General features: G+C 43.6%; 2 protein-coding genes across 3 annotated transcripts in view; both read right to left on the minus strand.

The window, feature by feature from the left end:
* The window catches only part of FAM117B (family with sequence similarity 117 member B), a 29,192-nt gene extending 21,176 nt beyond the window's left edge, over positions 1-8,016 (minus strand). The window contains exon 1 of the mRNA XM_075153467.1: positions 7,401-8,016. Coding sequence (XP_075009568.1) covers positions 7,401-8,016 — 616 coding nt within the window. The remainder of the gene's footprint in view (positions 1-7,400) is intronic.
* An 11,658-nt stretch (positions 8,017-19,674) lies between these two features.
* BMPR2 (bone morphogenetic protein receptor type 2) overlaps positions 19,675-27,523 on the minus strand; it is a 112,330-nt gene continuing 104,481 nt past the window's right edge. For both annotated transcript variants that reach the window (XM_075153468.1, XM_075153469.1), the window contains one exon: positions 19,675-27,201. In XM_075153468.1, coding sequence (XP_075009569.1) covers positions 26,951-27,201 — 251 coding nt within the window. In that variant the 3' untranslated portion in view covers positions 19,675-26,950. The remainder of the gene's footprint in view (positions 27,202-27,523) is intronic.

Here is a 27,523-nt window from a genome sequence, read left to right on the forward strand (position 1 = left end):
ATAGAAATAGCTAAGCTTCCTCATACATAAAGGCTAACAAAGAAAATCTGTGCTGAACTTTTTCAATTCAACGCTGAGTTTAGAGTTCATCCCACTAGCCCTTTACCCTTCCCCTACTTTAATTCAAGGGACACTATAAACTGACATGTTTTATTAACCACCCAGTATAGATATATGGCAGATTCATAGAGTTATATCTAACCCTTAGATCCAGAAGTCAACTTTGATAAAGTAATGATTTACATTTTACAGGATAATCAAGACATCTCCTCCCTTTACATGCTACTTGGTAACTACATTCATATTTGCCTGACACTACAGCTTCCGCAACACCTCATTTTTAGTGTTTACATTGATATCACTTTTCAGAACAATTTAGATGTTAACAGGAACCCTTGCTGAAAAAGGTTAAATATAACAAGCACAGGAAGTAACATGAGAAGGAAGAATACGGTTAAAAACAAAAATTTGCATGTATCCCATCTGTCAATGGTATCTTAAAGTGGCAGTAAAAGACTACGCTGCAAGCTAGTAAGTGTAAACACTGTGAAGAAAGGTTCCTCAAAATAGTAATTGAGGTTTGTTATATTACGGAGACCGACAAGCAGGAAAGACCCAGGGTTTAGATACACATATATGCTCATGTAAAATGCAAATCCAGAGATCACAGTGATCTAAGCTTACTATCAATTCACCTGCTCCCCACAGAATTATACCTGAAAGAATTGTGTATTAATCTTACCTATAATGAATACAAAGGCCTAAAACAAATGGCTAGAACACAGCAAACAAGATACAGAGATCAGATGGAAGCTTTACAAGGGCACTGGAAAAAACTCGGTCATATGTCCTTCCTGACTGTGCCTTAGGATGAATTCTGCACTAGAAGCATAAGTAACATAACCATTTGTATTCTATGTAAACTCATTTATGGCCAAAAGAAGTTGTGCCCGATTCGTGTCTGACTGCTAGTCAGAAAACAAAAACATTGCCGTCAGAAGTCCAGAATTCAGTTTCTAAGCTGTTTCAATCTACTACAGATACATAAATATTAATAAAACCTGTTAGGTATAGATTTCAGTGGTGTGGACAACATCTTAGTCTCGTAGAACACCAGTCTTTCAAATGTAAGTCTAGTGACATTCTATATGAAATATCCTCATGCAAATTTTGCATTAAAAATGTACACATTAAAAGTGTAGAAAATATTTCAATTCAACTATAAGGAAATAATTATTAGCACTATAATCAGCCACGTTCACACAAAGCAGTCCAGATACCTCATCTGGTTTATTATTTCTACTAGTACCAACAATGATAAAATCTTACTACAGAGCTCACAGCAGATCTGCTCTCAGGGAGTAGCAGCAAAGCTCAATTTTGGAGTTACCATGCACTTAAGACCCCTGTATCAAAGAAATTCTCTGACTGCTACTACCACCATACAGCACACTGAAGGGTCTGTTTGTATCAGAAGATTCCAAAAGGATTCCTTTTGTCTGTACCATGGGAGAACGTGGCATGCTAATGCAATGTGTCATTCCTTAAAAATTACACTTGCTTCCAAAGTTGTATCAAACATATTATTTGTCTCAGAAATAGCTGCCATACTCTCCCTATTTATTTTTCTTCTGAATTATTATTCTTCCTCTTCAAGAAGCTTCCCTCTTTTTACCAAGGGGAAACAGAAACGATGTGAAAAAAAAAAATTAAAAATCAGGAAGTGTATGTAGTCGGTCACATCATCTGCAAAGCCACGGCAGCAGACAGCTTCAAAACTGAAGCAGCAGAAACTATTACCCTCTCTCCTCCCCCACAAAAAAAGTGGAAAGAATATTTTGCTGGGCAAACAGAGAGGATGAAAACTGAAGAGCCTGTTTACTATTTAAGCTCAAAAGAAGCTGCTCATTTCAAGGCACAAAGCCTATAAGTACTCTCTTCTCCTCTGATTTAAAAATCCCTTCAAGGAATTCTGTTTTCAAATTACTTTTATTTTGATGGGGCAAGGATGTTTCGATATGTTTTTACTTACTTTTCCACCTTCACAACATGTCTTAATACAAATTGCCAAAGTCTACTACACAACTCCTCTTGCTGTTTCAAAAGATTTCAATGGGAACATGTTTTCATTGCACTTTCCTCTACAATACTGGAAGCAAGTGTTCAGCTGCTATTTTGTCTTGATGTGACCTACATAGAGATAACAGTTACAACAGCTGTGCCTGATGAAAAACAATGGAGCTGTTTCGTCAAATAGACGCTTCTTAAATATTAGATCTGTTTTAATTGGCCTGATTATCTCTTTAAACCAGTATTTGTGATAAATATCAACCCTCCTATCCATCCGCCACTACTCTAAATCTATTTAGAAACAAAGTCTTCCTGCAATCTGGCTTCAAACAAAGCAAAATAATAGAACAAAACATAAACAGAACATACACAATACAAATCAACAAAGTCCACGATATGGGGAAAATAACAAGCAAGTTACCATGCCTTCACAAGTCATTGCAGCACAACTGACCGACAGAAGTCGCTACAGGTAAACTGGCATCACACACATCTATTGCAATTGTCAAGTCGGGCACCTCCGAAGGCAATTTACACTAAGGCAGTCTAACAAGGTGACTGAAGAGCAAAATGGAACAAATATAGATGCTTACCAATAACTAACTGACAGGTAGGAAAGAGAGCACTGACTTGGGGGAGGTCTTAACATACAAGTCCTACAACTACAATTACAACTGAAAAAGGAAATTACAGCTTGAGAACACGTACCTTTGAATTGGATACCTCATGGGAGAAAATTGCTATATATAAAAGAAAGGAAGGAAAAAGAGAGAAGGTCTTACACATAAGAAAGTCCTAAGAGACAAAACACTGAAAATTCATCTTTCAATTTTTCAGGAAAATTTCATAACTGTTGTTAGAACTGCAAATTAAGGATTACTGCTGAAGTGTAACTTGAAGATTGAACTTACAGTCCTGTTGATATCTATGTATTTGAAATTGAAGTTTTGAGAAAGGAAAATAAAAACTCCAAAGAAACATCTTCTAACAGGCACCATGAGAAAACAAAACAAAACTAGCAAGCAGCAGAAAGAGCCACTGGAAAAGCACACGACACCATTAACCTCACAAAATTCCCTGACAGAGTTCTAACTGAACCTTTTTATACAGGTAGGATATCCAAAGAAGTCAGAAAGAGTGAGGCCCAACTAGCTTCTCTGGCATCTAGGCATACAGCTGACCTTTTTGTTCTGTTTTGGTCAGCCTTTTCCTCAGAAAGAACATTCATGGGATGTCTCCCATGCATAGCTGTCTTTTCCCGAAAACTCATACAAACACAACTGATCTCAGGGGCTTCACCTACTTTTTATGTTTCGTTGAAAGTATCCAACAGGCTCAGACAGTATTAAGAACAGACACACAGCACAAGTGTGCATATTCCCTTTGGAAGACAATCTTGGCTATTATCTTCACATAAATGTAAAAGAACTACTCACGCTTTTGCTTCTAGTAATTCAATATCATCCCTCGGTAGGAGAATGACTGAATTAATGTTGTTTTACAAAACCAAACCTCAGAAAGCCCAAGATGTTCAAGTTACTTAATTCTAGTGAATGAAAACATTTTTAATTCAAATAAACTCCCCTGCGCTGTTGGCCGCAAGAAATCTAAAGTATGATGCTGCAAAAATGAATTCACTTTCTTTACACCTACCGTTTGTTAAACAGCTTAGGTAAGCAAAGCTGGCATAAAGTGGCACACAAAGCCTTCCGTGTTCTCTTATCCTACAGTAGTACCTTTTATAACTACTGCAAAACCTTGGTAATTAATGTTGACAAGTCTGCAGCTATTATTGTGTCACTCACCAAATTCTTAAAATAAACAAATTCTACAGTGTAATTTCAGAGTGTAATGGAGTTCCACTCCTTCTCCCAAGCCCAAGGAGGGGTTCACATCTGAACTCTTTAAGACCTTCCAATATACTGTTAGAACAATTTTCATCATTTCCTTTCACACAAGTAGGCTTTAATATTACTCTTCCATATACTATTCCAAATAATTAAAGAACAATATAGTTCCAGATAAAACTAACCAATTTTTCTCCTTAATTTTCAGAGTGAGTTTAACTGTCCAGTACAGTCAATTGGAATATACCAGAAAGTTTGGTATCCAGTAAAGAAATCCCTTACAACCTTGAGGCACCTGAAAGGGTCAGTAAACAACTTCTATGGCTCTTGTCTTAACCTTCTTGTTTACACAGCCTGATGCATTATAACATTTTTGGAGTTGAACAGTTGAACTCTTCTGAGAAGATGTGTTTTATATAAGAACACAAACAACAAGATCACATTTGATCCTTACTCAGTAGATAAACGAAGATAAAAATAACAATAAAGTAAAGGTAGAGCATACACATTTCTCTATCTCATTTTGCAATAGTCTACTAGTAGGTCAAAACAGCTTCCTCTAACAGGGGTTGTTTGCAGACAGGTGAAGAGGCATATGTGAAAACTGAACCCGAACTGGAGATTGCAGGACAGACCTCGCAGTGTAGAAATGAGGCCACACCAGTGATGGGAAGGACAGAGCACATTAACATGGAAGTAGAAGCTGAAGTCCGTGAAATAAGTGCTAGAGACTGCAGGGAGGGAAAGTAGAAGATGAGAAATGGGTAGTAGGAAGATTTAGGCTCTTGGTCATATTCAGAAGGGAAGCGGCAAGAAAAGCACAGAAATTTAGAAATTGTGCCATGCAATCTTCAGTTTGTAATTATCCCATCATCAACAGAAAATTCAGTTAAGTATTTCCAACATTTAGTTGCAATTTAGTTCAGAAAACAAGAAAACAAACCAAAAAAACCAACAAAACCACACCCAAAAAAACCCACCCCACAAAAAAACCCAGAAGAAGCTATTAAGTCACATCTGTAAATTCACAAGTTGGGGTTCTCAAGTGTTAAGCAGGTTGATGAAAACTATGTTCAAAACTATTCAACTGCTTCCCAGAAAAGAAAATCTGAAAAACATGAAGTTGGGTCTAAAGTATACAACTTACAGAACCAGTACTGAGTTCAGAAGAAGCTATCATTTGTCTAACCTCAGGGTTCATTTTAATCTAAAAGAACATGGCTGCAGCTGTAAGAATGAACAAAAGCCATCATCCAACTGAAAACAAGAAACAGGAAAACCGAAGTTATTCTGCAGTAATTTCTGACTGATAGCCTGAAGTGGCCTGCATGGCTTCACAACCATTAGCAAAAACAAAGTTCCACTTCCATGTTCTCAGCTACCACTAAATTTTCTCATGTAGATGAAGAAAAAATTGAAGTTAACTCAGTCTCTATCAAGCACTGGACTACACAATACAAATGTTAAGCAATATTAAACAGGTTTAATTTGCATTTTGCACCGATACAAGTACTATTCAGAAATGTAAACACATGGAAGCAATTAAATGGATGCTTGTCTGTTTTCACACATCTTTTAAAAAGCTAGTGGAGTTATCTTAACGCAGTAGAGTGATCAAATGACTTGATTCTTTCTATATGCTAATTCTTAGCTCCAGTAAAGAAGTTAGCATGGTTTCAACAGGCTTCTACACAATGATCTGAAGATGGTGCAATTTTTCCACCCCCAGTGGTCTGACGCATGCCTTTACAAACAGCTTTTGAACATGGATCTCAAGGCTAGCCATCCTCTTCCTCATTCTCCAGGCCAGAAGATTGCATCTTAGGCAAGAGTTTCTACAAAGTTCACAAGAAGAAGATGGGATTTTGTCATGTGTCTTTCAGACACTGAGTAACAGGAATCTCAAATGAAGAATACACACATTCCTCAATCCAAAGCCAAAGCCTCAGAATATAACCTTAAAAAAACCACATTACTCTTATCTGGAAAGCTGAAAATCTAATTCAGAACCCAAACACCTTTGTGGCACTGCTTTCTTACACTGCAGATAAGCAGGCATATGGTAATCTTGAAGAGGTATGTCTGAATAAAAAAAAAAAGAAAAAAAATTAAGTTACACAGACATTAGCTTAAGTAGTGTACCAATTGGTTACGACTGTCTAATTTGGCAGCATCATTCCTCAAGAGCCAGGATAGAAAAAAAAGAAAAAAAACCCCAATATCGTAGACTGGTTACAATCATTATTTTAGAAAGGGGGGAAGCAACATTAGAAGTGTTAAAGGGAATTGTGTTGGTCCTAGATTTCTGCATATACACTTCTACATATTAGTCAACTTTATCGTGTAGATTCCCACATGCAATTTCATGAAAAAGTGTAGCTGTAAGCTCTGGTATCTCAAAAGTCACAGGTTTTTCCAGATTTGAGGACATTAACACAAAGCCTCACTCATGCACGTTTGAGTAAACTTTTATCGCAAGAAGAAAAAGGACTTACATATGTGCTTACATACTATCCTCAACCAGATGCCACATACTGCTTAAATTTCAGCATTCCCAGTAAGTATGTTTTAATTATTCAAAAACATTAAAAAGCAATTTGCTACAAAACGTATGCCGTTCCCACACCTTTTTCTATCTTCACTGTAGCACAAGCTTGTCATCACTCTCAAGTTCACACATCCCTCTGGAGGGTTCACGTTGAAAGTAACTATTAAGAGAGATACTGAATACTTTTTTCCTACATCTATGCGCAATGCCTACAGCGCCAGCTACTTTTCTAATCACAAGCTTGCGGACACTACTTGGATCGAGAACCATACCATCTGGCACGAGACGCACAGACAGCGGAGAAGACGTGAAGGCTTCACAACAGCCCCCAAACACCAAATTCACCCTAAGTTTGTACCGAAGTACCGTCAGGACATCTCTTACGCCATTGACTCTCTCCCATCTGGAAACCTTTGGCAGTACTTGCAGAAGGGCTACAGGAGCGGCTACAATTCCCCACATGGCACGCACGTCCCTCTTCCACAAGCCAGGAAGCAACAGAGCAGCAACAAAAGCAACAAACCCTTCAACAGACAGGCGCTCCGCAAGCGCTGCCGCCAGCCAGAGAAGGATCAGAACGGGCGCAAGCCCGGGCACAGCCCCTGTCCCTACCTCTGCCCGGAGAGCACGGCGCGCTCGGAGGCGCACCACCGGGCGGAGGGCACCGCCGACCCCAGCCCTCCCACCCCGCAAAGCGCTGGCTGAAACTCGGCCCCGCCGAGCCGCCTCGCCCAGCCGCCCGGGAAGGGCCCTTTGCCGCTGGGCCCGGCCGCCCCCCGGCGACCGCTGCCTCCCCCCCCCCCCCGCCCCAGTAACGGTCTGGCCGCGCACACCCATCCCACTCCCCTCAGGTAAGGGCCGGGCGGGCACCCCCCGTCAGTAGCGGCGGGGCGGGCAGCAGGTGCGCGGCGGGGGCAGCTGGCCGGAGCGCTCACCTTTGCAGACGGGGGAGCTGGGGCTCTTCCTCTCCGGGGAGCTCCTGCCTTGCTCCGGCGAGTGCCGCCGGTGCCGGACCCTGCCCGCCGCTGTAGCGCTGCCCTCCGGCAGCGGAGGCACCGGAGAAGAGCAAGGCGAGGGCCCGTAGCCCGGCGGCGGCGGGGGAGGCGGCGGTAGGTGGTGGGGCCGAGGGGGGCTCCCCCGCGCCCCACCGGCACGCGTGGGGCTGCCCCGCGAGGAGGCGGCGGCGGCGGCCGCTGAGGCGGCGGCGCTGCTTCCCCCTCCCCCCGGCGTCTGCGTGGCCGTGGCGGGGCCGCCGCGCCCGCCGTTGCCGCTGCCGGTGGGCGCCGCGCGCGTGGGGCTGATGCTGCGCGAGGCGGGCGCCGCGCGTGGGAGACCCCCGCCCGGGGCGCTCGCGCCGCCGCCGCTCCTCGTGGGGCTGCCATGTTGCTGCTGCTGCTGCTGCTGCTGCTTGAGCTGGAAGGGCACCGTGGCCCGCATGGGCTGGAGGCGGCTGCTCGCTCCCGCTCCGCCGCCCGCCGCCGCCGCGCCGCCTCCCCCCAGGGAGGTGGCGGGGGTCGGGGAGCCGTTGCGCCTCACGCGCTGGTGGGACATTGTCCGTTGGGAGCCGGGGCTCGCGGAAGACCGTCGGTGGCGGGGAAGGAAGGGAAAGGCGCGAGGCGCGGGCGGGTCCTCGCGGGGGTCCGACGCCTCAGGCGGCGGCCCCGTCCCCTCCTCGCCGCCGTCCCCAGCCCGGGGCGACCCGCGCTGCCTCCGCAGGCTCCGTGCGCCTCATCAACAATAGTGCCCCGGCCGCCCGCCCCGCCCCCCGCGCCCTCCCATTGGGCGCGCCGCCGCTCGGCTCGCGCAGCTACGGCGCGCCCATTGGCTGCGGAGCGCGCTCCTGAGTGGCCGAGCCTGCGCGGGGAGGGGGAGGGGGCAGCGCTTAAAGCAACACGCGGCCGCCGGCGGGGCCCCGCGCTGCCCACGGCACGTGCCGCGGGGCCGGGCGAGGGCGGGCGGCCCGGGCTGCGGCTCCAGCCCCAGCCCCAGCCCCGGCACCCCTGGCCGAGGGCGCCCCGCGGTCTCCCCCGGGCCAAAGAGCGCGGCCGTCCTGCCCCCGAGCGGCGAGGCGGGCGCTGGAGGTGCTGGCGGGTGGCTGGGACCGCTCCGCGCCCCGCCGCAGCGCCGGGCCGGGGCGAGGTGTCCGCGGTCAGGTGGAAAGCCCGGGACCCGGCAGGGATGGCGGCCGCGGCGTACTCTTCTCTCGGAGCCTGGCCCGGGGAAACAGTCGTACGAGGGCTGCTCGGTTATTTTTAGCTCTAAGGAAGCTGCCGGAGGGGACGGGGGCTCGGCCCCCGTTTATCCCATCGCTTCGCCACCAGCTTGGCAGTGCCGGTGGTGGCACCAGATACGTGGGCGACGTCCAGGCAGGCTTGACCCCTTTCTCCCTTAATTGCTGTGTTTACTCCTCCCCATTAGATTAGCTGCATCTTCACTGCAATCTTTTAAAAATGCTTGTTAACTGCCAGCGTCCTACGTATACGTTAGAGAAGTGAACGCGTGCGTGACACAGGCCTTAGTTCCTGTGTTTGGATTATTTAGATGCAAGGTAAACACACTTGAGCACCTTCAAGACATGAAGGAGTCAATAAATCCTCCCTCTGCCTTTACTGCAAATGCCAGTTCTGGGCTACCAGAACTTACTGAAATTCTTTTCAATATTGCTCTGCAAGTTGCGTGTTGCAATTGAATACCATTGCTATGATACAAATGGCGTGACAACAAATTACATACCGTTCTCTTCTCTTCAGCTTGGTTGTGCTTGGGTTTGGTTTTTTCCCTCCTCCTTTCTCCTTTGCTGTTTCTGATTGAAGCCTCCTTCACTTAAAAAGCCCCAACGTCCCCTTTGAAGAGCTCCATCCTTGTGGCTGACAACTTTAACAAACCTGAAAAGCAAGACTATGCGCACAGGCCCTTCTTAAGGATGCCTGGGCACTGGTCTACCTAAAGCCTTGAAGGTTAAAGCTCTTGTCAGAGTCAGGAGCTTTTTATGAGAAATCAGACTGCCAACTGGTGATGAGGTTGTTATGAAGTTAGCTCTTGCATTCTGCATTAATTAAATTTCTTTTGAAGGACATTATGCTTGCTCACAGGTACTGTAAAGACTAGTAACATGGCCTGCAGGATAGCAGGATGGGTCAACCAAAATTGGCTACAAGAGGCTGTGCCCAGTCTTGAGAATTATCCTGGGCTACCCTTGAAAGTGTGTATGTCAAGGGAAGGCACCAGAAGCCTGGCAGATCACCATCAGTCCTGTTGTATCCCATTCTTAAAGTGTGCAATTTACTTAAGTTGCCTTACAAATCATAAACATAGGGCCACTTCCCAGTCCTTTTCTCATAGCCACTACAAGCCATGCTGGTATAATGTGGCAAAGCATCGCAATCCCCGATAACCCACTTAATTAGTGAAATATCCAGGAGATAGTGCTCTCGTCACCAGGAATGGCTGAGAGGCAGAGAACAGTACAGGCGGCGTACCGCTGGCATTGGAGGTGAAGGGATCTCATAATTTCCTCAGAGACTCCATGTACATGTTGAAAAAGAGAACCTGAGCTTCATAGTGCTCCCCAGGTAAACGCCCGGGAGGTAGAAAACCAGCACTCCGGCACATCTGGAGAAATAAATGGAACCTGTCTGCTGCTTTGTTGGCAGCCCAGGACAGCGCAGGGTTATCCTAAAGCAGGTTAACCTATGCAGCATTTATTTCACTTCTTTGCTGCAATTTTCAGTCAAGAGCAGAAGATGCAATCCTCTTTGCAGTTCTTCCCGCTGTGACAGCACCCGCTGCCAGTGCCAGTACAGTTGCTCAGCAGGTTTTCATCCCTTGGACACTCCATCCTCCCCAGAAATACTGGGGTTGTTTGGAAGCAGTGTGCCATAAAGATAATTTTAAGGCATAAAATATTCTGAGCACATTCTAATTCCTGTTACTGTTTTGAAGAGGCCAAAAATGAAAGGTATTGATTCATATTTCTTTGCATGATGCATGCTATGGAGCCAAGTCACGACTTTGAATGCAGAAGATATCTGTGACAATTATAGTACTTCCCACATTATTGCCACACTGCAAAAATGGCACCGCTCCACACAGTTGTTATGAGAATACAAAGCAAAGCATTTATGTATACTGCTCATCAGCAGTTGTATTGCTTTACATGCATTAGATGTGAAAGTTGAACATGTAAAGTCATGTACTCAGACCTAATCAAACACCATGTACTTCATACATTAATTTGTTTAAACTGTAACAAATGTGTTACAACAGGATCTTACTCCTACACCTTATGGAAATAATGGAAACAACTAAAGCAGGATTATGAACTACTTGAAAATAGTTTTGAAACTTTTTTTTAATTACACAAAAAATCCCAAAACAAAGCCCCAGCCCCCAGTAACGCGGATCCAGCTCCCCCCAGACTCTCGTTGTAACTCACACCTCCCCAGGTCTGGGTTTTGTTTCAGCTGTCACGCTCCTCACTGCCTTCGGACTTTGCCAAACACTGTCCAGGCCAACTTTGAACGACACGTTTCATATGGTTTCACGTGGAACCTTTAGGCTGGGGTTTCTGCCCGTCCATGACGCCCTTACTCTGGCCGTAACACCTGATGTAATGGTGCAGCGATCCAAAAAACAGGAATGAAACTCGTTGTGGGCACAGAGGCTGTGAGCCTTCTCCCAGTACCGCCTGCACCAGCCTTCTAGAGACTTCAGTCACGTTAGTGACTCCAAACTGACGGGACTCACGCGTGATCCCACGTACGCAGGATCCATCTCTGCGCCTTCAGCTCCTCTCTGCCTCGTCTTTTAATCAACTCGCTGGCCCGCGCGAGCCGAGCAGATACGGGTGTGCTCCCACACCACCCCGAAGTGCCCCCGGGGAGGTGATGAGCACTCCCACCTCCCACCGACGTGGAGGCACTCAGCGCCTAACCGGAGGCCTGCCGAAACGTACGGCTTTGTAGTCCTTCTTGGGAGATTAAATCTAGGTATTGCAGACATCCCCTTCCCTGCAAGGGGTTTGTTCTTTCTTAAAATACGGCGTGTAGTAAAAGCTGCAGATACAAATCAATCCAAACGTTGGAAGCGTGTCAAGAGTGCCCTCAAAGGCAGGCTGATAAAACACACAGAGCTGCAGGAACACATTTGCGACCTGCTGAAAATAGGGATGTAAACAAGTCAGGGAAGTGGTCAAAATAGTAACCCTGAATGAAAAGCAGAGAAACAAGGGTCAAAGAGGTTTAACTAAGTTCATAGGCCCAAATCCCACTGTAGGGCTATCAAAACAACTAATACTTAGGGAGTTTTCTTGTACTAAGGACTGAAAGTTTATGAGTAGAACTGCTCACTGCTCATAGTAATATATATATGAAAAATGTACTGTTAAAAATAATAGTAAGAATAGCAAACCTTATGGAAAATGACCGTGCTCCAAGTAGCTTCAAATATGTTGTCTTATTCCAAAATTAAATGAATGCAAAGCAGCACACGTAAAAGAGCACTATACTGCCTGAAATTGTTTTACCTACAGTTGTTGCAAGTAATATTGAAGGTTGAAAGATTAAAGATTCTGGGAGTCTAATCTAAACATTAGATTATGCCCCAGGATATTTCACTGCATTTCTCATCTCTCCCCTGCAGAGTGAGTTTGTTTTGCTTGTTTATGTGGGTGTTCAACATCAACAGGAGAAAGAGACATTTAAAAAAATAGGACAAATATAATAGAATTTGCTTCACACAAAACCTGTAAGATCCTAGTTAATATTCCAGAATATCTGGGAGGATTTGAGGAGGCAAGCAGATTGAAAGAAGGTATTAAGATTAAAACAATAAAAAACAACAGATGGGACCTTGGACATAAATCAAACTACACGCGATAAGCAAAAGACAACTTAAAGCAAAAGGCACTCTTGCCACATTTTATGAAGTACAATCTTTGAGAAAAGTTATCATATAAATAACATCCGGAGGCTTCAATGCGTCACTGGCGTTAAGATAACACATTTTTGACAAATAAACCCTGTTTCTCAATGCAACACTTAACTGCAGGCTTGAGAGATGTTTCTGCATGGCCCACGTGATTACCTGGCAGAAGGAGGAGGTTAATTTCTTTAGCAACCAGTGCTGAGTTCACCTACAGCCTACATGTTTTTCCACACATACAGATCAATTTTCTGAACACGCGTTAAACGACAGCAGCAACACTAAGCAATAACCTCCTCGTGAGTGTCCAGCTGCTGGAGGAAAGGGGCGGTTGGCGTCAAGCTTGGTTCACCCACGTGAGCTCTTGCCGGCTGGGAGTGACGGCAGCCGTCCTTGGGTCCTGTGGAGGGAAGAGCCTGGGCAGCAGGGAGGGCATGTTGTCCACCACATTTCTGAATCTTTGGTTTCGCTAACATTGAGAGAAGTGGCCTCGTTAATTTAAACAAGATACAATTTAATCTCCCCCAGGTATCCTGCAAGAAAGTTCTTGAATGATAATTTGCACGTAATTCCTCGGCTCCAACAATAAACTTTCCTTCCCTTTAGGAAGCAAGTAATTTTTCTTTAAAATTATCTTCCAAAAACTTAGTATTTTTAGCACATATTTACAGAACTTGCAAATGTAATACAGAGATTTGTCTGTATTTGTGTTGTGCATAGAGATGTAACCCGCGTTTCTGTATTTCTAGTCTCAGGGCAGAAGAATGCGTATGAACTATAGAAAGAGACTCTTGACTTACAAACATTCAACACTGATTGCTCCTACAAGCCACTGGCACAATTTCTGTACTGTGAGTATAATGGAATTATATACTGTAAAATATTTATTTCAATTGTTGACATTATTAATTAATTTGATAAATCACAATATTTCAGTAATGTAGATTTTATGGCCATATTGTAGGATGATAAACATCCTGTATACATCCTGTATTCATCCTGTGATGAATAGGCATATAACTATAGACACATCACTTAACAGAGCAGAGAAGAGAGATCGCTCCTTCTGATTCAGGCCTACAATCTTGTTTTGCTTCTGTTTGTTTTTATAACATTTAGAAAAGCTAAAGAGATTGTGAAAAGCATGTTGGCATGGCTTATTCATGCACTGAGAGGCAGGGACAAAATGATTTTGCTTCTCCCTCCACATACATATACTAGCCCTGTAGTTAAACTAATTAACTTTAGCAGAGTGGGTGATGGGGTGGAAGCATGAGATTCTCTGATTTGGGAAAACATCTACTTAGAAAGACTGGACCAAGCAGTGTTCTGAATCCTCCTTGCATTCAGCCATGGGCTGCAGGGAAACTTTTAACTAGTTTGGTTACACCTCAACCAGACGTCAGTCTGTCTCAGTTGTGCCATCCTGTCCTCATGCCCTGCACCTCACGCTCAGCCTGACCTTGCCTCCAGGAGAGCCGGAGAGCCATCGCTGAGAGAGGACGTGATCTTCGAGAAGATGAAAAAAGCGAAGCCGGGCAAAGCCCCAAGCCCCACTGCTGTTAGCAGCCAAGGCCTCATCCGCTGCTCAGCCAGGGCGCCAGGCTCCCTCTGCTCAGCAGGAGCACGCAGACATCTCCAGCTGTCGTGGTTGGCATGGCTAGGCTGATGCTTCATAGCGCTGAACCTGCAGGTTGTCTCTTATCCTTGGAGCAGAGACCAGTAAATCCTTGGACTAGGTTTGCTTGGGGTCTTTCCAAAGAAGCCTCAACAGCCTGCCCAAAGCAGGGGGTTTGTGCAGTGGTGGTGGAAGGCAGGTGGTGCGGACGCCTCGTGTGTCACCTGGCTTCCCTGAACACGCTTGCAACCTGCCTGGCAGCTCACGGAAACCCTTTTGCTGCAGGAGAAACCACAGCACGACAGCCACCCTGAGCTGCACGCTGGGCTACGCCCGCCTCCCCCAAGGAGAGGGGCAACCGCCTAGGCACACTGGCCTCAACGGCTGCGTGCTGAGGAAAAACTCAGTGTGCAAGAGCTGCTGCACGGAGCCAGAGGTCTCCCAGCTGGCATCCCACCAGGGGCGGATCATGAAGCAACCTGCCCTTCCTCCTGCTTCCCTCCCTCCCTCCCTCCCTCGCAGAGTTCAGTTCCCCTGCCTGCCGCCTGCACCCCAGCCCGGAATAGGGGAAGGCTTCCCGAGTCTGCAGCTTGTCGGCTGCTGCTGGTTTGCAACAGGAGAACCTGCGAGAACCTCCTGTGGCTGGCTGCTGTGCTGGGCTTACCACAGTGCCCAGATCAAGCCTCTTTGATGCTGCTGCTTGCTGCTGTTTGGCTGCAAAGAGCCCGATTCACCGACAGTCTCAGTCCATGGCTTATGTGAGCAGATGGGAACTTCTGCTTGCCTGTACCTTAAAAGCACATTTCTATCCCTCATGATCACAGGGTAAAGCTCAAACACATGATTTACTTGCATTCTGGTTTTCCAGAAGCAAACAATAAATAAAATTAGCCTGCTTAATGGTGATTTTAAGCCAGCTGTTTCTGAGGCTTGACTCAGAATTTTTAATGGTCCTGCAAGAAAATTCCTGGCATGGCAACAGAAATGCAGTTCTCAATAAATACTTTCCACCTCAGCAGAGATCCAGCAAGGCCTCCCTCCTGCAGGAGATTCTCTGGCGACCCATAGACTGCTTGGCTGCACCGGTAAAGCTGATTGTGCAGCTGCAACACCTACCTCAGGGGCTAGAGTCAGACCTACAACTTGCTACAAAGATTTGTGTGTCAGATCTGATATTTTAACTAATCCAGAGACCTGGAGGTGCTAGAAGTTACTCTTTACAACATATCTGCAGGACTCACTTATTACCTTTCCGGTAAGAGGAAAGAGGGAGAAAGGGAGAGATTGAGAAAACAAGTATAATTTCAATATTATGGCAGACTGGTAAAATACCAGTCACTGCAGAAAATACAGACTAACCGTCAGTGACAAAACCAGAGACAGAGCACAAGCTCGCCTCCCTTCTTATGCACACAGTTCCATGTGTATAAAAGTACCTTATGAAAACCATATTTCTGGTCATTCTGATTAGGAAATCTGATAGCCCGTGGCATGAACTTCTCGCAAACAAAGGCTGCACTAAGTGAGAGAGGGAAGCAAGAAGCCTGTACCATTCCTAGGAGCTGCTTGCAGGCCTGCTGCAAGCAGTGACACTAATAAAATGAGCTGTACAACCTCTGTACCCTCTTTATCACAACGCACTACACTATCATTTCCTATTAGCACTTGGCAGGGACAACAAAGAAATAGGGCCAAAGACAAATGCTGAGTCCTGCTGTGTTGCTGATGCCTGAAACAAGTATCTCTACCCTCCTTCCATGCTCTTACCCCTTCCTCAAATCCACCTCATGCACTTGAGACGCTGCCCGCTGGCTTTTGCCCATCATCTGCCCAAACCATGCCTGCTCTATACCGAGTGTACGTCCTCATTTTCAAACGGTGCTTGGACCGTGATAGATGGTCTTGGGAAGCTCCTGTCCTTCCCGTCAGGAATTGAAATGCACCTGGATCAGGTGTTTCCAATGTTTCTCAATACTTGCATCCGTAACATTTTTCCAGTACCCATGAGAAGCCCATCTAGAAATGCTGTTTGCTCAGACGCTGCACAGTAAGTACAGATTTGCTTTCCTTAACCATCTCCCACAGACCACTCCCGACAGACAGGGCTGCCCCAGAGCCTACCAGCTGTCCTCAGGCAGCGTTATCTGTTGTCATCGTAAAAGAGGCACGAGTGATGCCCAAAGCATGACTTCGGCTCAGATCACCATTTGTGGATTTCTCGCAGACTTTCCCTGTGGTACTGAGAGCTGAAAGAGGAAGATCCCCTGACATAAAAGCAGAAGACGCGAGTGTGCCATTTAAATTCTAGGAATCAAACCATTTCAACTCCTCGCTGGATGGAGAATGACAACCTTTCAGGCTAACATGAAAAGCTGAATTTATACAGATACAAACATTCTGGTATAGTTGAGTTTTCCTGCCTACGGAAAATTAACCTTCTTATCCAATAGAACGTGCTTTGGGTCATGGCAGTGAGCAGATGTCTATAATCTCCTGCACGTGGAGAATTTCCATAACATCAGAATTAGCAAGAAGTAAATGGGGGAAAAAACCCTGAATGGAAACAAATGGAAGACTGACGTGGCTGCGTTCCACAAAGTACGTTCTGCAGCTGCATCACTGCTCTGGAACAAAGGGGAATATAATTATTGTTGTTTTACTTTCATTTCCCATTAGCAAAGCAAAAGCCGAATAAAAGTGGTTGTTATTTCTGCAGGAGAGAGCTGACTGAGGTAGGAATATGAGGTCACACAGGGAAATCTATGAGGAGACTATTTCTCAAGCCCGAATAGCTCACGCACCCAGTAAAAAAATATATCAGTAAAATTCACCAGTAGCACTTTGTTACTGCAGAGCCGAGTCAAGGCTCCGCAGATGCCCTGAGGTAAGACTCAGCCACACCTGCCGGGGCAGGGCAGGACATGGCCGCCCTTGCTGTCGGCAAGGAGCGATAGTTGCTGGGGGGGGTCTACTTCTTTTGTCATGGCTGCCCCCACATGCGCTCCCAGCCTTCCTCGGTAGCGGCAGCCCCTCCGTCCAGGGCACCAGCGAGGGTGGAACGGGCGCGCAGGAGCTCTGGTTATTCCTGTGTCGATCAGGTCAGCATCCCTCCCCGGCTCCCGAGGCAGAGCTGCCACGCAGGGCAGGGCGGCAGGGAACGGGCCTGCTGAGCCCCGGGGAAAGGAGAGCTTCACCTGCTTCCCAGCGCTGCCGGCGTCCCTGGCCCCCACTGACTCTCCCTGGCTGCAGCCTCAGGGGAAATCTGGCTTCCTTGGAGCTCTTCCTGGGAGGACTTCAGAGGTCTCAGGCTCCCAGCAATGTCACCGAGATCTCTGGATACAAAGAGCTCTGTAGGCCTCTCCTTAACGCCCCGCACACAGGTAGTGGGACCCGGCTAGCCAGCCCCTCCTCCTGTGCGCTGGTGGGGCTCAGCCATCTTGAGCCAACAGCAAGCCACTGCAGTAAGCGCAGGCTGCAGGGAGGACCTCCTCCTTGTCAGTGACTGTCCTAATCTCCTAATCCTTTTCTGAGGCAGAAACCCCCAAGGTAGTGCAGATCCAGCCTGGAACACGGAGTCTGCCTCCTGCTCGCTGGGGAAGCGCGGCTTGTAACGGTCCCTCCCTGCAGCCAGCGGTTCTGGGTTCATTTGCGGGGCCGTACAGGCGGGTGCCCAACCCACACGCTACTTGCCTCGGTTTGTTGCTTCCTCCTTATTTATGACAGCAAGAAATGAAGCTCCTCATCCCGTCTCGCTTCTTTCTTTGCATTTTGGAGGTAGTTCTTCAGCCACAGAGGTATGAGAGTTGCACCACTCTCGTATTTGCTTGCAAAAATCATCACTGTGGATGGAGAAAAATAAATTAACAAGAATTAAGTAAGGAGAAATGCAAACAACGAAGCAACTAAGGTGCAGGATGGGTCCCACCAAGCTGTGTATAATGGGAAGTGCTGGAACCAGTGGGGTCCCACAGTACAGTGCTTGGTGCTTTAAGGTGCGAGATGTGTGTTGCAGCTCTGTGGGGTCTGGGATGCTCATGCTACGGAGTTGGTGCTAATGTGGAACCCCTTCCCAAGGCCAAGGCAAACCCAGGAACGCTGGGAGTGGAACCGAAGAAAAGAGGAGTTCACCACTGGTGACATGGCATTAAGTTGAGTTTAGTTGCACCTGTGTAAGACTTTGCCTCAAAGCTGCAGTGACCATTGCCCAAGTGGGCTTGCAGTGCGGTGGTAGCACGACCCCAGCCCAGGCAGCTCAGTTTGTGCTCCAGAAAGAGAACTGAGGAGAGGAGAACTGAGTTCCCTCCACGTGCATAGGCAGAACGGCTGCCTCAGAGCTCAGCTAGCATTTGGATGGCTAGAAAGGGAAAGAAAGATGGGGCTTGTTTCTTGTTTAAAGGAAAGATTTAGTATTTTCCTTTCGTCAGAAAGGGAAGGTGACTTAGTGGGGGTGATACTTAGTTCTCGGGACCATTTTGCATTCATTTCTTTCTGTTGTCCACATGGACAAGCATCCACATCCTAAAGCCTCAGCACCCTGCTGCCCGCCTTAGCGGCAATCGGGCCCTGCAGCACTGATGCTGACACTGACACTTACCAATGGTCACCCAGGAGATGAGAAAGATGAGATCAAATGAACAGCGTCACCTGTAGGGGTACAGTGTGCCTACCATTTGTATGGTGGTGGTTCCAGTTAATGGCTCAGCTTGACGTTCCCTGCAAGCATGACTGAAGAAGGGAAACTAGAGGAAGAGCTCTTCATTGCAAAGTAAAAAATCCCAGACAACTCCTTCACAATGAAGTTCTTGCATCAGGAGTTGAAAAACACCAGGAAGAAAACAAGGGAGACTGCAGTGGAGAAAAGACCTGACTCTTCCCAGCACCCTCCCTTCAGGAGGCTCAGCAGGCAAACTCCGGGGTCAGGCCAGTCAGCGGGGGAAATTCGCAGGGTCCTTCCACTGGCTTAATCCATCTCTTCTAGTTCTGTTGGACAGGAGCAGCTCTGGGCTGGGAAAGCTCCTGCTGGTAAGAATGCCATGACATTGTCTCCTCATGGGGAGGGGAAAGAGTGCAGCAGTTTGTGTGGGAAGGATAGGGGGTTGCTATTTTAATTCCTGTCCCACATGCAAAGGTGGTTGCTGGCTGCGTTCCTCCCACATGCCTGGTTGCCATCAATCCTGCACTCTATCCAGATGCAGCCCAACCAAAAGTGAAGGAGAAAAGTATTTAGTTTAATGCCTCTTTCTCCTGTTTTTTTTTTTTTTTTTCCTTTTTTTTCCCTGCATTTAAACACTTAGCAGACAGACAAGGTGCAGCAAGAGGCCACGTAAGGCCTCCTGCTTTGAAACGCCTACAAAACTGTATTTAGTCGCCAATACAAGCATCTTACCTGCCTGACCGATGAGAACGGGCGAAGCAGCAGCAGAGGCACTGCACTGAAGTAGCGACGGCAAGCCCCAATTATTTCCCACTGTTACCTGATAACAGCGCAGTGTGCAATCTGCCACGTGCCTCAGGTGTCTGAAAGTCCTATTCAGCCCTCAGTAATGAAGTAGTTTCTTCTCCTTCAACCAACAGAACACAGCTGCAACAGGGGTTCTCCTCTCATTCCTGGGAGCATGTCTTACTGCTCATGGCCAATAATACCACGAAAAACCCACAAAAGACCATGCTTTTTGTCATTAATATGATCTTTAATAAATGGAATAATGCACCATTTTACAGCAAGCCTTTTCTTTTCGACCTAAAGAATAGCCTTTTAAATGTTCTTATCCAATGTCTCTGTATCAATACAATCTCTTTATTTAGGTTTATATATAACAAAGCAATTCTTACAAGTATTCATAGAAAACTCTGTAGTGGCTTTAACAATGTCAGCTTTCATAGTGGCATCCACAGATGACTAAAAAACAAAAATTAGCTTTTTATTTCATACTCACACTGCTCCATGAAACACAACTTATACAGCATAGCAAGGGTATTGGGCAGCTTATACAAAAGAAATAACTGAAAGCAATTATTTATAAATTCATACATGATATTTCCTCAGTCATTTGAGAGAAAAACCAAAAATACCCGTTAACAAAAGGGTTCTGATGAGACTCCATATTCTAGGGTTTCTCCCCCTCTTCCCCAGAAAAGCTCGCTCAGAAAGTAATGCTCTCTTTACAGTCTTTCATAAGGAAAGTGGCAGTTTCGCATCTCCTTATTTCAGCTTCTACAGAAGACCAAACCCTAGAAATCAGTCTTTGCCATGTTCATTTTCCTCTTATACTGCATTTGGGGGGAAAATAATCAACGACGATTGTAAAATATGATTCCAGCTTATATAAATGTGAATAGAGCACACTTTCCTCTAGACACAAAAAGCAGACAAGAAACATTACATACAAACCTTTTTAAATACATTTCAACAGTGTGAAAGAGAGAGAAGAGTCACAAATCAGGAAAATTAAAAGTGACAAATGAAAGTCAGCTATAACTTGGACTTGCCTGTTTCTTTGTTCTTGTGACTTTTTACAAACTACAGAAACATTAACTATTTTCTTTCCTTTTGAATACACAAGATTGAAGTGTGATACTTCATGATACAGTTCTGAAGCACAAAAAAAGTGAATCAAGTGCTCTAGAAAGAAACTTCACACATTTTTGCTCCATCTTAAAAACAAGTGAATGGGCTACAAAAATTGACTTTTGGGAGACCTTGAAACTAGGCAGTTATAAAGGCCAATTATTTCTGCTTTAAAATAGTTACCAGGCAAGATGCTATGCCCCTGACGGATGTATGCTCCTGTATTATATCTGCAGAAGCCTGCAAGAACTTTGAAGAAATCTTTCCTTACTGTGACAGTTACTGCGTCTGTTGAAGCATGACCTATGCATTGAAGTTAACCAACTGAACGACTTGCAAATTTACACAATTGCTGATCAACAGGCTTTTAAAAATATCTGACAATTACATTATAAATTAACGTAACTTCGACTAGTTCCTGGTTATTATGCACAAATGTAGATTAAGCCACAGTAAAATAAATAGAAATGGGCATAAAAAGTAATTCATATTGGTAACGCACCACAGCAGCCACTAAATCAGACCTGCCTGAAGCCCAGATCAACATTAAAGGGCTTTGGTATAAATGACGATTTATCTTGAAACCTTCCACTGCCACTCCCACTGGTGCAGTTCCACTTCTTGACGATAACCACAGCTGCACTGGTCCTGACCTACCCTGACAGCCTGAACCGAGGCATCAGCCAACACCCTCAAGACGTCAGTAGCCACCTTAGCTTTCCCAGGGCTAATCCTCCCAAGAAATTTTTAAAATCACTGCCAGCAGAACCCAGCCCTCCTTTGCTCATAATCAATGGCAGGCTCAAGCGCTAGCCGAAGAGATGTTGACTTCCTCAGGTACGCTCGTGCCAAACCTAACGCCCATTTTGATTCGCAGGAGTGCCTAAATCTGTGATCTGCGGAAGTGGAAGTTCTGCTACCAATTTCAGTCAGTACAGAAGAAAGCTCAAAATGAGAAATCTGATTTGTTACTATTTCATATCAAAACTGAACCTGCTTGGAGGAGGGGAAGGGGGGGGATCAAAAAAGGGATGTATTTCTACAGCTACAGTTTTATATGACAATATAGAAGCCTAAAATGTAATTGGATTCAATGGACTCAAATACTATGTTTAAATGGCAACCACGCACATAACTATAGCTACTACATAAAAAGCCTTGTAAAAATTATCACGTATTAAGTATTTTGGATTATTTTTTGATCTTTAAGAAAGGTACCTCTGAAATTACTCAGCTTCAGGTACAGTTTGAAATGTGCATTCCCAGCTTTCTCTCTCTCTCTCTCATAAATCCATTCCACCTAAACAATCAGGGACAAGTCTGTCATGGGAGATCTTGCACTATGGACCACACGTCACGGTCTGATCCCAATTTTACTGTCATGCACTAAAGACAACTTAAAAATGGCATATGAAAAAGAACATTGTACTTGCTACCAGTGCTACCATCTGATGCTGTAACTCACAGAATTTAATCCTGGAATTTATGCACAACATAGATATGCATCTAAATACATAGAGTTTACATAAAAAATATGTGTTTGGCTTCACTGCAATATGTATAGCTTTTTCACTGAAGAAAGGCTTAAAGTTGAACAAAAAATAATAAGCAGATTAAAAAAGGAGGTTAATATATTTAGCTGTTAAAATGGATAGTGGGAGACCGACAGAAAAATTCAAATAATCCAAATTTATGCAAAATACTAAGTTGTCCAGTCTATAATCCAACTTTCACAGACTAATCAATCCTATTTCAATTTTCTGTGATAAGTTGCTCCAAATTTTCCAATTTGACATCAGGTCATGGATATGCTACTGTGCCCGGCAATTACTACTTTTATGACTTAAAAACAGCCTGTTTCAGCAATGGGAACTGCCATCATTTTTATACAAGTAAAAATTACAGCATAATTAATTTCTGCTGTATTGACTAAATATGTGAATTTTAAAATTCTCCCTGTTTGGATTGGAACTTTCCATAATAAGGTCTCAATGGCAGAATAGCTATGATCTTTTGAATATTTTTCATGAAAGAAAATTGTAATCTGAACATAGACTTAGTAATGTTGTATTAGTGAACTTTTTTTTTTAACATTTAAAAAAGGAATATCATTAGAGCAAAATGCACTGAACACTGAAACTATGGCACATACAATGTACACATACTTATTTTTTAAGTAACAATTAATTGTTATTAAATTTGGCCCAAAAATCTATTCCATGCAAATACAGAATTCCTTATTCTTCTTTCTGAGGCAGGTAGGATTAAAGATTTCTTTTAGAGAATGCAGACAGGTGGGAAGATACGTACTTTCTAAAAATATTTATAAGGTGGGGTTTTTTGTTTGTTTGTTTGTTTGCTGAAACCTGCCAGCATCCGTCTTGCATTGTTTCTTGTCCCCAGTGCACTGAAAAAAATGAAACTGTGTTGCCTTTGAAAATTAGGTAATTTTCTATATGGAAATAAGACACAAATGAATGGCAGTAAGAAAGCAAAACACAAGCAGAGATGTTCTTTGTTTCTGAGAATATTCTAACGATGCTAATATCAATTGGTTTTCTTTTAAATTAGGAATTCCCTTACCTTTAGCTGTGCAATTTAAGTGCATCTTGGAGTTTCAAGAAAGGCATTTTTAATACTAATTGTTTAGTACATGAAGCTACAGAGCATTATAAGCAAATGCAGGAGAAGTGTGGCAGATAATCTGACTTGTAAATACCGATTTTAGAAGAAAATAAATCTGACTATGAGGCATGTCTGTTCAAATGGTTAGAATTCACATTCTAAAAACTATGTTATGTTGGTGAGTATCTCTATTATAGGAAACAGAAAAAGAGACAATGCATTAACCTAAGCAATTCTTCTGGCTTCTACTAGCACATCATTTTCTAAAACCAGTAAGATTTTGGATTTTGGCTTATATATACAAACATCACAAATGTTTGCTCTAACATTTTTCTTGAATTATACATTATAAATTACCATAGCAAATATTCTACTGTTACCTATTTGACAGTGGCACAATTCATAGGTATTTACACTATCATTCTATTTTCATTTTGCTATATTTATCTTGTCTGCAATATACATGAGAAATTGATAGAAAATTATCAACTTTCATTATTATCTGTTTTTCTTAAAAAAACAAAACCAGAAAAAAACCCACAAAGAAATAGATCACATTTGTCTCCCCTGATTATAGTACATTTATCAATTATCCATGCGTCTGATCTGTAGAATTCTCTCTCTTACATGTATTTCGTTTGGTTAAGGATGATTCCCCATGGTATGAGATACAATTCAGTATCATTTAATTTACAGAGAGAGTATTCTGTGGAGATTGGATTATCTGCTGTGAGCAAAAAAAGGCGTTACTAAATTAAGCATTAAAACCAAACTGCTAATCTGATCCCATCTAGCTGTGCAGAATTACAATATTTTGGTACCTACTTAAGAGTTTGTTTTGACTGACCTTTAAAAATAAATAGTTTTTCTCTATTTAATCTATAGGGTATTTTGTGATAAAGTACATATTTCTATCATGTTACAAATTATATTTATCCATGGTAGATTACAAAGCCAATACTTTCTACTAATTAAAATTCATCCCAAAGGCCTTCCAGCAAGTGATAGAAATAGATAAAGGAAAAGAAACTATTATGCTTGCTTTAAGAATGTTTAAGGAAAACTGCAGAAGAACATTTTCATCTGGTATTAAAGTGATTTTGATTGCATTGAGCATAAAAAAGTTGGACTTCTTACAAAGGATTGGCCTGAAAAGAAAGGCTAGAAGACTGGTGCAAATCTGTCTTAGCAGAAAGAAGCAGTAGTCAAAGCAAATAACTTTTCTCTCCCCAGAGTGTTTCAAGTTAGATAAGAGTGTCCTAAATACGCTTTTCAGCCCACATTCTGAAATGCTGATGGATGATACATGCAAGGCAAAGCAAAACAGTCATTGGGAAAGGAGTGAAGATTCTTCAATATGCATGATACAGCGATCATCCCAAAACAACATACCGTACTTCAAATGGAGACTCAAAGAAGGCCAAAAGAGGAGAAAACCACAGCCAGCATTATGAACAGAATGCCAAAAATTCTCATTCAGGTCTTGAAACCCAGCTGAGCAACTGGCAGGTTTTCAACATCTGGGATGCGAGATTACAGCAGATGGGAAGCCGGAGACCGAATTAAAAGTAAAACCAGAGAAAGGCTGTATTTTTGAAGAAGGGTGATATAACTCTCTATTTATACAGGCGGTAACAGAATTACGCCTCAGAGACGAAAGGTACTGCTTGAACTGGTGCTTAAAGAACACAGGGAGCCTAAAATGTGTCTCATGGCTTGTATTTCTACAACTACACTTAATCAAAGTCTGGATTTATAGAGTTATCTCTTGGAGATATCTAGGAGAATCTAAGAAACATTAAGAAGCATTACAAGAGAAAATCATAGCAATCAAGCATAAACAAGGGAGTTTGGGAAACAGCAAGAATCAGATGTAGCAAAGCATATATTATGCTAGTTGCATCATCAGATATAGAAGAACAGGGTTGGCAAAGTTTACCTCAGGGGGAAAAAATAATATAATGGCAAGGAAACAAATGAGTCTGAAAGCACAGAGCATCTGTTTCAGTCAGCTGAAAGGAGACAGGCTGGGGGAGGCAATTGTTTGCCGCCAGTATCCTGCCACAGGAGTTTGGCAGGCTGACTGAATAGATTTTCTTTCTTTGAACATCACCGGTTTTCAGACACAAGGATAAAACTTTACTCAGTACCAAAGGCTGACATGTGTTACATCTTTTTTATCTAAATAGTTTTACTGAAGTGTTTTCAATCAGAAAGAATATTTCTCAGGTGGAAGGATATTTCTTAGGCGGAAGGCAGTCCTGACCAATAAGGAAATCAATTTTCTTTCAATAGACAGTAAAAACAATCATTCTAAAAAAAGGTAAGGTTTACTTGAGATGGTGAAAAATCAATTTATCTCAATAGATATTACATTCATGTTCACTGACATCTAAAATCAATGAGCATACAAACTGAAAGAAGGGTCTAAGCAGAGGGAAAAAACCCCAACCTTCCCCTGCGAACACTCATAACCATGAATTTTAGAGGCATGCAGTAAATTTTAATAAGATGAATGAGGGGCTCTAAAAATTCTGAAGGGAGGAAGAGTTTCAACTCAACTCAGCAACAACAGTCAATTAGGATGCACCTACCTGCATAAGTAATCAGGCTGATTTTACCCCAGACTGTCTGTAAGCAGGTAAATCAGGAAAGATTTGTGACTCATCACAAAACTGTTTTGTGCCAAATAAGATTCATGATTTTTCCTCTGTGTAAACAAAATACGTTCACAACCTATTTTCACTAGAGCTTTTAAGTATGACAGTTATCAAGATTTCTGAATAAAATGTATTTTTCAATGTACACCATTAGTGATTGAAATAAGGTTTCACATAAATACGGGGGTGAAACTGCAAACAAAATAAAATGGAAAAAATGGCTGACATTGTTTCCGTACATTAGTTCAATGATTTGTTATTCAGAACTTCACAGGCTGGCATCTATTACTATAAAGGAAACACATTTTGATTTGGAAGGATCAAAGGAAAGGTACTGAGCTCAGATTTTTTTCTGTTCCTTTTTAAAAGCCCTTTCAAGTTGGGGAAAATTCATGCATTGTCACCTCAGAGCACAATGTGACATAGGCAGCTGCTTCAAGCTGGCTACGGTGTGCAAAGTTCACTGTCATGACCGGCTGACTGCTCAACTGTCAGGGAAAAATTAACAAATACAAAAAGGGGAACATGTGGCAGTTTTAGAAACACACTTTTCAATAAAGCATACTGTGAACTATAGACTATTGCACATTTCAACATGACACAAGAAAAATAGGGGGTTCAAAAAAGAATACACTTTGTAACATAGAAATATACAGACTAGCTTGTGCACAGAAATCAAAACATGGTTACAAGACACCACTGCAGTCAAACCTGTCTTATAGTCTGCTTATGATCTTAGTGACCTTAAGAAACTGGTCCAAACTGATTATCAGCAATACTTTTTTTTGTTACTTTTTTTAAAAAAATATTTTGAGACCACATTTTTGATACACATATATATATTCCGTGGTCAAAACAGACAGACTTAACTTTAGCGATACTAAATAAAAGTGCAAAAACATTCAAAAAATAAAACAAAATAAAAAAATATGGAAGCATAAGCTAAAAATTTTCTGCATAGCTGAAATCTATTTAAAGCGAGTCCTTGGTAGGGGTTGCTGACAGGAGGAGAAAGCAGTTTTTTAAAATGTCTTCTGCATGTTTGTTTCAAATAATGCAAAAAAAAGGTCATTTGTCGGCTTTTAAAGTATTTCACAGGCAGTTCACTCCTGCGTCCTTAGATACCATTGTGGTGGCAGTGCCTCCTTCCGCAAGGTAAACAGCAGTGCTGGATTTGGAGTGGACTGCCCGGTCACTGCCGTTATTGTTGACCTCGCAGTGCAGCGGCTCGGTGGAGATGACCCACGTTGAAGGACGCCACCGCTTAAGTGAGTATGGAGTTTTCACACGTTTCTTGATCTTTTCTCCTGAGCCCGATTTGCCATCCTGTGAGGAGTCACCTACTGAAGGAAAAAACAAAAACAAAAAACAAAAAGAGAGTAGAAAATAGCATTACGAGGAAGGTAAGATTAGACTGGAGAGTCCACGGTTATTACTCATGCAAAACAGAACAAAAGAACAAAACCTTGACACAAAAGCAACTGTGTGGCAGAGACATGGCAGGTATATCAACTACAGCAGCCGCCACTAAAACAAGGGGTCAGATTCTGTTGTCCTTGAATGCACATTGGCATCAAACAGCAGAATCAGCATTTGACATTTGAGGGGCTTTTGCAATCATAGTATCTTATATTACCTGTAATGGGAGGTACAAAAAAAGAGTCG

The sequence above is a fragment of the Calonectris borealis genome, chromosome 6 (genome assembly GCF_964195595.1).
Source record: "Calonectris borealis chromosome 6, bCalBor7.hap1.2, whole genome shotgun sequence".
Classification (NCBI taxonomy): Eukaryota; Metazoa; Chordata; class Aves; order Procellariiformes; family Procellariidae; genus Calonectris; species Calonectris borealis.